This window comes from Mastacembelus armatus, chromosome 5 (genome assembly GCF_900324485.2).
Source record: "Mastacembelus armatus chromosome 5, fMasArm1.2, whole genome shotgun sequence".
NCBI lineage: Eukaryota > Metazoa > Chordata > Actinopteri > Synbranchiformes > Mastacembelidae > Mastacembelus > Mastacembelus armatus.
This window is the reverse complement of record NC_046637.1, coordinates 19,823,437-19,835,719: the sequence shown is the minus strand read 5'-3', so window position 1 is coordinate 19,835,719 and position 12,283 is coordinate 19,823,437. Positions and strand designations below refer to the sequence as shown.

The 12,283-nt window shown below is 42.8% G+C and overlaps 1 protein-coding gene across 1 annotated transcript in view; it reads right to left on the bottom strand.

The window, feature by feature from the left end:
• Window positions 1–2,333: 2,333 nt before the first annotated feature.
• Window positions 2,334–12,283, bottom strand: part of shq1 (SHQ1, H/ACA ribonucleoprotein assembly factor) — a 28,316-nt gene continuing 18,366 nt past the window's right edge. The window contains exon 11 of the mRNA XM_026306696.2: window positions 2,334–3,580. Within this exon, the coding sequence (XP_026162481.1) occupies window positions 2,851–3,580 (730 nt within the window). The 3' untranslated portion in view covers window positions 2,334–2,850. The remainder of the gene's footprint in view (window positions 3,581–12,283) is intronic.

The window sequence follows — 12,283 nt, the reverse complement described above, 5'->3', positions numbered from 1 at the left end:
GCATTAAGCTGCCTGATAGCACATGTCCACTGAGAGATAGGGAGTGATTTAACGGACATTGCTCACACCAATTAGAGTGAATCAGCCAGGCAACGCTGCTGACGACAAGTAGATGCCAGCGCTGTCAACACGCAGCCACACACACACACACACGCTCCCACACACATACACACACACACGCTCCCACACATTGTGGAAAAGAAAATGAGGGGGGGGGGGGGGGGGGGGGGGGGTATTTTCACTGTTTCTTTTGTGATTAAGAGCATGAAAATAGCCCATTTAGATAATCCCTCCCTGTCAGCACCGTCAGCCTGAGTGACACTGACACTTCACCATACGCCAGTCATTTCGGAGAAGACTGACTATTCAAGGCCTGAAGAATGAGCCTGAAGGGAACGGCACCTGCTTTGCTTTCGCTCCTCGGCTCTTCGCTGACCACAGTCACGAGGGCCACAAAAAGAGAGAGCCGAGGAACACCGGGGGTGAAACAGCCGCACGAGAAAGAAAAGGATTTCTTGTGCTCGCCCACTGGGTAGAGTGAGGCCCAGGAGAGCACCTGATTCATTTCTTCTTGAGGGCTATTAATCTTTTCAAGCACCAGAATCACTTTGCCTCTCAGGAACGAGAGAGATGAGATGGAGTTTTATATTACAATCAACCAGAGGCAGTGTGTCACAGGGCGAGAGAGAGAGAGAGAGAGGGGGGGGGTTGTACAATGACGCCACTGTCCTTGCAACTGCCTTTCTAATTTAAAACAAAAAACAAGGGAGGGAATACATTATCACATTAGTGAGATAATTCTGAAATTTCTATTCACAGCAGGGCAAGCAAGGTCACAGTATGTAGCCTACACTTCAGATATAGTTTCTTTTTTTTTTTTTATGAACAGCCCAATGGCTTATTTCATCTTCACATGGTCTCAAATGGGTCCATGTGTTACTTCATATGGTCTAATGCTTCTTTTCTATACAAGGAGCAGTTGGCATTTAAAGCCACAACCCCCTCCTCATATAAGTGTTGGCATCTCCTTTTTTTTTTTTTTTTTAAATGCAAATTCCTTTAGGATTGTTTTGTCAAACTACTGCTAGATATGAAAGCTGGTGGATTCCTGAGCTTCCCCCATAGCCACTTTACTTCTCCATGCCTCAGGTATGCATAAGGTAAGCATGCGAACATTTGGTAAAGAGCCAATGTATCATGAGCCTCGGCAGGACCCATCTTCACTTAGACAAGTGCTGTTGATAATGGGCTAATTACCAAGGTGGCCCACATGCGTCCTGAACACATTACTCCAGTTTCTTCAGGCTTGAGGGTTATAGGGCACAGCCACTACACGAGGAAGGAGCTTATTTATCAAATCTGAGTCAAAACAGATCAGGGACTTCACATTAATTATAACGTTTTATTTAGATGATACATTCGTTAAAATGTGACCTGGCCTCTTTTTAAAAAAAAAAAAAAAAAAAAAGTCACTTGGTGAAAGTATTCATTACAGAAAAAAACAAAATGAAGTGCACAGCGGATACGTCTGCACTAATGGAGGAATATGGGGGCCACTTTAAGATGAAAAACGGCAACGGAGAGCAGTGTCACTTAATCAATGTGAAACCCCAGCGGTGAAGAGGGAACCACCGCCTGCGGGTGACGCACTGTCCCCAGGCTCATGTCCTAGGAATAAAGGGGGGAGTGGGGGGGTTAATTGGCTGACTTTCATGACTTTAACTCATCTCAGTCACAGAAATGATGGGGCTCGCTCCCAAGGGGGTGTTGCAAGGAGGTTGGCTCTACTCGGGAGTTGCTTAACGGAACCATCCATCTCTGCACCGCCATTGCGCACCGGATCAAACCTGCTCCGTGGCTGTGCAGTCACTCCCTCTGACGCCTTGTGTGTAGATACGACCGAGCTGGCCTGGGTGTCAGTTTGTCCCTTCAGTCCCATTCTGCTCCTTTATCTCGCGGCTGCCTCGGGCCTCAGGGTGCTCTTATCTCTCAAACAAACTGCTCCCGTGCCGCAGCCTCGTTTGCAGCCCTCATCTATCTGCCTGACATGTGCTTCCTTGTTTGTTTTCTCTCGTCTGCTAGACGTGGCCGATGATATTGAGCTGTGTCGACCGCGCTCCTCCATTCATGCCAGATGAATCAATCACTCCTGTGCGCTCCGTGGCCCTGTTTAGTGCCGACAGACTCTTTTCCACTTCAATCAGAGCCGGAGCTTTAGTAAGGGGTTTAGTGCTTTTCCTGCTGTTTATTAGAAAAAGAACAGCTACCTCAAAGTAGCTCTGTCAGGCGCCGTGGGTGAGTGATAGACAACAATGCACGACGACTAATGCTTGTCAGATTCCTGGAACGACGCCCCTGTTTATTTGAACTCAACATGGACACAAAGATTGAACGGGTTAATATGTAAATAGAAGCTCTATGTCTATGTATAGATTCCAGTTCCCAGATGATGTTGAATTACCTCGAATAACTAAAACAGGAGCAGAAACAATTTAGATAAAATTAAGCAGAATATGTTCAGTGAAAATGTCTTTGTCTAGTATGTAGGCAGCTTAGATACAGCACAGCAGTAGCAAGAAAGATAACAGATGAAGCAAATCAAGTGGTGGAGGAGGAGGAGGCTGGGTTGCCTCTAAGAGGACAAATAAAAGCATAAACTGCTTATTAAACAACAAGAATAAGAATTTTAATAAAGCTCAGCATGTTCATCAATGAAGAAAATCAGGTCCTTCAGAGGAGAGTGACAGCACTGAAGTGATCTCTGTCTTGGAAAGAGGCAATAGAAAAAAATGGAGATACTAGAAATAATTTAAAAAGTCAAACACATTTTCTTACAACACTTACATGGAGTTAACATTTCAAAACGCAATGAGCAGCATTAAGTTCCACAGCACTTTCTATTATGAAGTCACTGTCATCATCGTCTTCCTGTGTTTGGACAATGAGCAGCGGGTTTTGGCGAGGACTCGGCTCTAACAAAGTCCCGCTGCTGCACCTCCCAGGTGATGTTTCAGTCTCTGCTGCAGCGCTGCTCAGCTGTGAACCGCTACAAGGCAGAGAGGCCTTGTAGCTGGAGTCTTTAGAGATTCTCAGCTCCTCTGTAATCTGCTCCCCCAGCTCCTCAATCAGCTGTCTGGAGCCTTCTGAAGCTGAGGGGAAGGCGGCGGCTTTCCTCTCCGCTAAGAGGAATGTGCCTGTGTGTTCCCGTGGGATGAGAGAGGCAGTGGAGGTGGGTTGGGGCTGGAGAGGGTTGTCCTTAGCCGTCTCTCCTCCTTCTCCCTCACTAGATTCGGTGCAGCCTTGCCCTTCAGCATCAGATTCCTCGCTCTCATCTGACGAGTCACTGCTACTGCTGCTGCTGCTGCTGCTGCTGCTGCTGCTGCTACTGCTACTGCTACTGCTGCAGCTGGGAGCGCTTCTCTCACAGCAGGGTACTGGAGCACTCTTGGAAGCTCCCTGTTCTTCTTCGTCCACCACCATTGCTGCTGCCTCCTCCAGCTCCTCAAGCTCCAGCTCCAAGTCTTTTTTTTGCAGGGAGGTGTTTTGTAAAGTTGCAGCTAAGGCTGTCACCTTCTTGGACCTGTGAGGACGAAGAGTGGGACAGGATTACAAGTTAGAAGAACAAAATTTGTTTCACTCCTCTTAATAAAACTGGTGTATGACTATGACTGGAAGGAGAAAAAAAAAAAAAAAAAAAAAGAGACATCCATCTACAGCTTCATCAGCGGTACCCGCGAGAATGAGGCTCAACGACTGACTGATCAACTGGCTCTACGTACTAAAGACATAGCCACAGGATAACCATCTACAAATCTAATACTCATTAACCAAATCCCATTCTCATCTGAATGCTAAGCAGACTGTGATTTGCTGAGGCGTGGGTGTTCAATGAAATATGGAAATATGGATGTTTAATAAGGTAGGGAGATGAGCAGTGCTGATACATGGGGCTCGGGCTCTTTTCCTCCTCCTATTGCTACTCTCCCTGTGAGAGGTGATAAGGAACAGAGGGATTACAGAGAAAGGCAGACCCATCCTCCACCTCTGTCTGCACATGCAAACACAAAAACGCGCGTACGTACGTGCATGTGTGTACGTACGCGCGGCGCGACGCGACACACACACACACACACACACACACACACACACATTTCATCTCTATTTCTGAGAGGTTAAGCCAACAGTTAGAAGCCACAAACAGTCTGAGAGGAGAATTAGCGACGATTGGTAACAACCAGACTACAGAATCTGAAATTTCACACCACTGAAGACGTGATTTTAATATTTTAATAAATGCATTTCTGCTTTTTTTAAAAACTATTTCCAGAGCAGCCAACAAGTCCTGAGAATGCTTTGAGGCATAGCAGAGTGAAAAAGTTACATACTGATTTGAATTTGAAAGTCTGTATATTTTAGCCAAGAATCAAACTATGATGGAAACAAAGAGGATAATACAACATTATGTACTGTGTGTATATCTTCATAGCCAATGCATATATATATATATATATATATATATATATATATATACATACATACATACACACACATAAATATTCATATACATATAAGTACAGTGTGACAAATCCAGAAGAGAAGCAGTTGCAGTTGTGCACAACGCCTGCCTGCAGTAAAGTCACGACAGAGAGTGGTTCCAAGCTGCAGACCAATAACTAAATGTCTCCAAAGATTAAGACTAAGACAATGACCTCATAAACTAGTACATTAAATAATGTTCCAATCCTGTAGCCTCAGTTTTATAGTTGTGTCACTGCAGAATACACAAGAGACCTCTTGAAGAGAAAGAAGGTGTTTTGTTGCTGATGAATGTCCTCCTACAAGGCCCCATTTGTGTAAAGCCATCAGATTGTTTGGAGGCCCCCGCTTGCACATTATTCACGCTGGGGATGCCTGCCATGCTGCCAAAAACTTAAGTGGTTGCTATTCGTCCCCTGGTGCAGTTGGGCTGTGTGTGCCGCCCCTATTGCCATGGTGATTACGAGCTAACCTCTGTGGGTCACTGCGATTCAGACTATGTGCCCATTCAGGGTGGGATAAAGCATGTGAGCTTTGTTGGTGTGTGCGTATGTTTGTGTGGTGGGGCTACTCTTCCACTGCCATTCACATTTTCACACTTGGGTCCCGTTGCCCTCTCTGGCCCAATTAACCCACTGCTGAGCCTCAGGATGGCTCCTCATTACTGTGCAGTCCTAATGAGCTCCCTATTCTGGAGTGTAAAATGTTTATGAGAGCAGCATGCAGGAGTTGTGTATTCATTTAAGACCTGAGGAGGAACTATGTAAACAGATCTTATAGTTGTGCTGTACCATATGGACGCACATTTCCTTCATACACTGAGAAACGGAAAATAAAGAATGGGGATGGGGAAGGAGGAGGGGGCTCTTTTTCACTTGCACCTTAATCCAAAAATGTTTTGGCAGTTTTTTCTCGCACAATGTGGCAGAATTTAAAAACATTAGACAAAGTCCATCTTCCTGCTAAAACACTTGGGCAACTTGCCAGCACAGAACCTAGAAAAATCTTCCCCTGTGGTTTTGTTCACAGAGCAGTGAGTGCAGCTTAAGTGCACAGTATTCTCAAGCATTAAAATCTGTAAATCCCATCAAATAAAGCCCAGGAGGCAAGACAAAATAAAAAAAAAAAAAAAAGGTTTGAGCATTATGTGTGTACATTGTGAAGAGGAGATTGTCAATTTGATCACTTCTTGCTTTAAGGATAAGTATGGTAATATTATGTATTTTCTCCATAGCCAACACATACAATAAAAGCCTAAAAACCAACAATGAATTGATTCCACTAACATCTATTGTCTGTGTATTCAAAGCCCAGAATAAATCTTATTCCTCTGTGGCAGAGAGCTTTACACATTAAGAAGCAGAGCTGCTGGGAATGGGTGATTTCATTAACACCATGTCCAGCTGTAGTAGAAAAGCTTTTTTTTTTTTTAAAAAAAAAAAGAAACAACCAGTTTGTCAAAATGTACAGTTACAGTGGGACATAATAGATTTGAAGGAGAGAACCCAACAGGTTAGGAAAGGGCCAAAATGAGGGACCAACTTAACACTTACTGGTGGGACATTTAATTGGCCATTTAATTGGCCAGTCCATGTGCAGTTCAGTCCACTGGGGTGCCAACGCAAAAGGTTTCGGAAAACAACTCAGGGTCGCCCAGCAAACTTTTACCACAACACATGCAACGGCATCCTGCAAAGCACTGGCCTATCACATTAATGCAAATACATATTCCTGGTGTATTATATTGTGACTGGTCTATTTTTGCTGTTTACTAACACATCACCAATATAGTTCCATGCATGGTTCTGATACAGGGCTAACTAATGTCTGGATGCCTAGTACTTTGGGCTCAACACTACAATCAGCAAGCAGGTATAATCTTTAGAATATTCACAACTTAGTTTAGCATGTTAAGAAGCTAACATTTGCTAATTATCACTAAGCACAAAGTAGAGGTGAGGCTGAGGAGAATCTCATTATGATGCAGAGACACTTCACCTCCTGTGGACAATGCCCTATCTGCACTTTTTGGATAACTACCTTCAGCAATTTGGTGGACCCCATGTGTGAAAGTTGCCACAGCTTCAGACCTATGCAACAAAAGGACAAACTGCTTTTTTAAGCAGTGACTACAAGATACGAAGATATTAACGTAATCAGGACTGATGATGATGAGTGTGTGTATGGAACCAGTTTAGGTTCCAGGCTCTATAAAATCCATGTGAGAGCTTCCTGTAGCGAGAGTCTCCTGCAGCACAGCCACTTCAAAGACTGCCCCGTATTCTCTTTCCCCCGTGGGAAGTCATTATTGAGTTAGCATTGGAGAGCCTCTCTTGTTTTCTCTCCCCTCCCTTGCTCTGTGGTGGGAGAAGCTCAGCCTGCGGTGAATACAAAGGCTCTGTCCAGGAGGGGGAGGGATAATGTTGTACACAATCCAGTCATTACTACACCGCTGTTGTGGCTTGCCTTCATTAAACTGAGGAGGGGTGGCTTTTTCAAGGTTGGAAAACTTCTGGCGAGACAAAGACGCCTCCATCTGCCAAAGTCTTTAGATGAGAATGGCGAGAGAGACAGAGTGCATGTGTGTACAGTATGTATGGTGTCTCTGTGAAAGAACAGAGCTATATTACAATCTGACATTTCTTTCATCAGGCCTGTGTTCATTGAAAGAGCATCTCATTCAGCATGTCTGTGTTCTTGAAAACATCTCAGATAACGCTGTGTTCAGATGTATAAATCTGTGTAATATGAGCACCAGATTTCCTCAGAGTACCTCGTAAAATGCATCATTCACTTGCTGTAGGGGATAAAAGACAACACTGGGAGAAGAGAGCTGTCAGTATGACTGAATACTGGAACGGTTGGAGGCAATGGATGCCACTCCGATTCCACAAATGAGAAACACAGATGTATTTATTCAACAAGCCAATGTTCAAGAGGTACTGTACTGCAGAAGTACTGATGCATGGTTTAAACAACTGTGGTATAAGAAACTGTTGCCTGTCAACTGTTGTAGTAATCGAAATATAACAGAGAATGTGCAGAAATTCCCAAGTTAATAGCTGAGGAACTGTCAACTGAATTTTGCAATGGTTTCAACTTGGACTTAATTGTACCTATAGCTTTTTTTTTTTTTTTTAGCCATGTGAGCAGTGTAATCCTAGGAATGGTAATGTTGGCTCCTCAGTCCATTACTTTGGTCCAGACTGAAATATCTCAACTCCTTGACTGGACTGCCATTAAAGTTTCAGCAGACAGTCACAGTGCACAGAGAATGAACTCTGCACCACCAGCAGATCAGCTGACACTATTGACTTTATCCACTGAAATATCTAAACATCTTCTGGATGAAGTGGCACATAATTTCGTACACACTCATGGATCCAAAACAATGATTCCAGTGAGGATCTTATGACTTTTTCTTTGTGCCACCTTAAGGTAGACATTTTTGTGAAACGTCTCAACAGCTATTGAATGGATTGCCATGAAATTTGGTAAAGACAAAATATGAAATGACTCCCTGCATTACTTTGTTTTGTCGTATAAAAGAGATGTTAGCATATTAAATAACTAAACTAACTAATAGTATAGAAAATATAAGCAGCTGAACAACATGTTAAATGAGCATGCTTGCTTGCTGACAGTTGCAAAAGCAGTGCCGTAGGTACAGACAAAGATAAAGCTGCTAGACACGGCTCTGAAGGGGCCAGTACATTCAACACAGGACTTCAGGAAGGCTGCATCTAATGACTTCTTCAGTTTTCTTAAATTAATACTCCAACATCAGATATATGATTAGATATAAACACTTCTAGATATATGAGCAGATATAAACACTTCTGGTGTTCCATATGGTTAGGTATCGCATCTTATGAACTATTTCTACAGGGAAAAGTTGAAATTAATTTTAGGCAAATATCCTCTGATGCAGCCAGGTGAAAGTTAATCGCAATCCCCTGGATTTCAGCAGAAAGAGATTCCAGTACTCACAAATTCATTTACTACTACAACAGGTAAAGGAACTTTTATTTCTTTTTTCATTTTTGTTTTCATATATTTTCCAATTTTTGTATTGTGACATGTTTTTAACATGTTACAGGGACATAAAAAAGAAGTGTGGAAGCAAGTCACTGATCATCACAGTAGCTGACAGTAGTGAATGAATCAGGAAACAACCAAGTCATTGTCAATAATGTAAATTAGATGTGCAACACAACACACCAGCCAGGCCAAATGCTGTCAGCCAGTTTGTATCTATATGTGTCAATGCACTGGTGTCTTCTTCTACACACTGGGAAATTATGAGCAACGTTTAGTGGGGCAATCCCTTACTGTACTTGTAAGTTAATGGCTTTGATAATATGGCTAAGCTGTTGGTTTAACCGTTTAATTTGCACGTCTTGGAGTTTGTTGAAGGGATGTTCCCAGATCTAAGCTATTACGTTAATGAACAATATGATATCAGTTAGAGAAACAACAGGCAAATCTACCAAAGGAAGAACCAGGTTATTAAGAGAAAAACATTTTCCTTCAAAGGCTTTTGTGGTTTGGTGGAGCACAGAAAGGAGTGTGGGATTATTCTTTCAAAGCATGCCTCAACTGAAAATATTGTATTTCCCACATCATCATTTAGGTTTAAAAGTCAAGTTGAACATTTTATAAACACACATTATCCTCACTACTGCAGGCTTTTGTTTGGCCTTGTGCTCCATAAAGTCAAAGCCCTCAAGCCATCAACTGGAAATGTTTTATTTTTTTTTTTTTACAAAGCAGTTTGAAAAACTAGAATCTGAGTTATTACTGTTGGGATTATGGGATATTTCCTACAAACCATATTCAGCTCTTTACTATCTGCCTCCTCTCTTACCTTTGATTTATGTAATCCCTCAGTAATTTAAGTACTGAAAATGTATTTGTAGTTATTTAGTAGCTTTATATTCACCTGTCAGTGTTGTGTGTTTATATCTCTAAATATGAGAGTATTTGAAGGTTCACATGCACGGGAGCGAAGTAGAGATAAAATCAGTTTAATCATTGTAATAACTGGAATGGGCACTCCAAGTGTGAAGAGAGAATTATGCAAACACAGTGTGTAAAGTCTGTGTTTAAGATGAGCCTGTGTACTCAAGACAAAAAGCTGGAGTGGCCTCATGCTGGGAGGAAATCTGTACTGCTTTTCCCTGTTAGCTGGAAGACATTTGTGTCTTTGTTCTCCCCAGTGGGGCTCTAGGATCTCCTTCAGTGCTGAGGCTAACATCAGATAAGGCTGTTTCATTTTCTGTTTCTATGCTTTGTCGTTGCTCGTTGTGACCTTCCCAGCAAAGATCTAGGTGTCACACACCTGTGAAGTTGAGACTGTCTTTTAAAATCATAATTCTTGGAAACGGCCCCTGAGCATATATAAAATTAAAACGCCTACTGTGCTTAGTAGCTGAGGGGGAGGTCTGGGTAATAAATGCCTTGTCCATTAGAATCACACAGAGAGGTGTACTGAGGTGATCTGACTAGTCACACTCGGTGGGGGGGATGTGTGTTAACAGCACGTGCAAGTGCGCTTTCAACGAGTTTGACCGCAAGTCTTAGCTGACCTTAGTCTCCAGTGCTTGACCTCATTGCCCTGAGACGCTCCCAGTTGTTGAAGCTTGAGATGCTTTTCCCTGTGGGGGAGCTGGTCCTGACAACTCTCCCCAATGACCATTGTCATGCAGACAAGGCAGAGGATGAAGGAGATGAGGAAGGAAGAGAAAGTGTGTAGAAACCCCGAGGGCTGATTCACACTCCAGCAATAAAGGAAAAAAAATGTCAACAGCTTCATTTTTTTTGTTTTTTGTTTTATTTGTTTACTGTTTTCATTTTTTTCACACCCCATTTGTCATTCATTCTTTTCTCTCATTATTTTTTGGAGATTGCTTGCTTTACACCTACCATTCACAATTATCCAAGTCTGTCCATTACATTTAACCATTACAGTATGAATCTCAGTCTATCCCTAAACTATTTCTTGTCAATTCTCCAGTCCCTGGAGCAACACGAGTGTCTAATTCACACATTTTATAGACAAGTCACAAACATGCTCAACAAAAGAAAGAACACCCACAGAGCCAGATTTTGTTTTCCACTAATGACTTCATCTGGAAACATGAATCTCACCTCACTTCCCTCCTCTCTGACTAACCCTCGAGCACAACACTCTCTGCTAGAATCTAATTGACCCAATTAATGAGGGTGGGTGGGTGGTTTTAAATTAACCAGCACTGAGAAAAAGTTGTAGCCCTTCTGATTTAACCAAAGCACTGTAACACAACACTAGGCTTATAAGCTTTGTGTGTGCTGGCTGTCGTGAATCTATGTTGGCCTCTCTCCAGCTTTTTGATAAAGGGAGTGAAGACAAAGGCAGAAAAACGAGGCAACTCACTTTTTTTCTCTGCAGTCCAGCAGCTCTGCAGGGGCTTTGGCATCCAAGGACCTTCAAAAGCATAGAGTGCCGATAATGTACTGGAGAGGATGCACCTCAAATTTGGAATAATACTTTCTACTAACAATTCTGCAATAACTAGGATTGGATGGGTGTGCAAAGACCCAGACCCAAGTCCCAAGACCCAGAGTTAAAACGGTTTCCACAAAGGGACTGTGTGTTAAAATTTGGAACCATGACTGCTGTTCTGGGACAATGTGACAAGCAATTTGCTTTGAGGTTACACTCTTAATATCATCATGGAACATTCTGCTAATGGCTGACTGCGTGTGAGAGTGAAGGGGAAAGCGCCTGTCCTGTGGCTTAAATCACACTGAAGTCTTTACGAGGTTGTAAATTCGAGACCGGTGTCTCGGCAGTCAGAAGAACTACAGCAGAAGAAATGCACGTGGGACAGCATGAAGATTAAATAAATCAACTCCCCCAGCCAGTAAACATCCATTAATCGCTGTGTCCATCGTGCGTAGCTGACAGTGTCTGCCTCGTACTCAGTGACAAGTGACAAGATACAGGGATTCCACTGGGGGTATAGATTACATCTCATCTTATCGCCCAACTCCCAGAGAGGGCTCACTTAGCAGAGGATGACAAATCCTGCACTGGGGAATATCTCGCCCTGAAGAAAACAATACCTACATGATCAGTCATTAAACCTGTCAGACGACACAAAAGGGCTGCCACAACAAACTGCACGTATAGCAGAGGCTGGTCTGCAGAAATCGGGATCGTTCCAAATCTCAGAGTATTGACCTAAGTTTACTGCACTGCTTTGCATTTTGACTGCATGCTCCTCTAATATTACACATATTTTCAGAAACCACAAGTAGGGATTGTATGGAAATCCTACAGAGCCAGAACACCCATACTGAGACAACAAACAGCTTGCTTGGCTTCGCTCTCAAATAGCTGTGCAGGTGATAAGTGTCTTTTCACAAAGCCACAACTTATATGTGAGGTTAAAATAAACTGTAAAATTCACTGGCTTTATCACTGAGAAAAACAAAACAACCAAACAAAAAAGAGGATCTGTAACAAGTTAATCACAGGTCTCTGCTATGAGACCAAAGGCTAATCCATTTAATGATTGATGCGGAGCTTAGTGGGAGTTAGCATGTTAGGTCAAGCTGACATTTAGTTCCAATGTACACTAAGAAAAAGAGAGGAGGAGGAGGGAGGACAAGCATTGCTCCAGGGCCCCTCAGCCAAGAAGAGACTGATTGAGTTTTTCAGTGAGTTGACAGAGCTTCACCAGCTCCATGTGCTTGCAGTGTG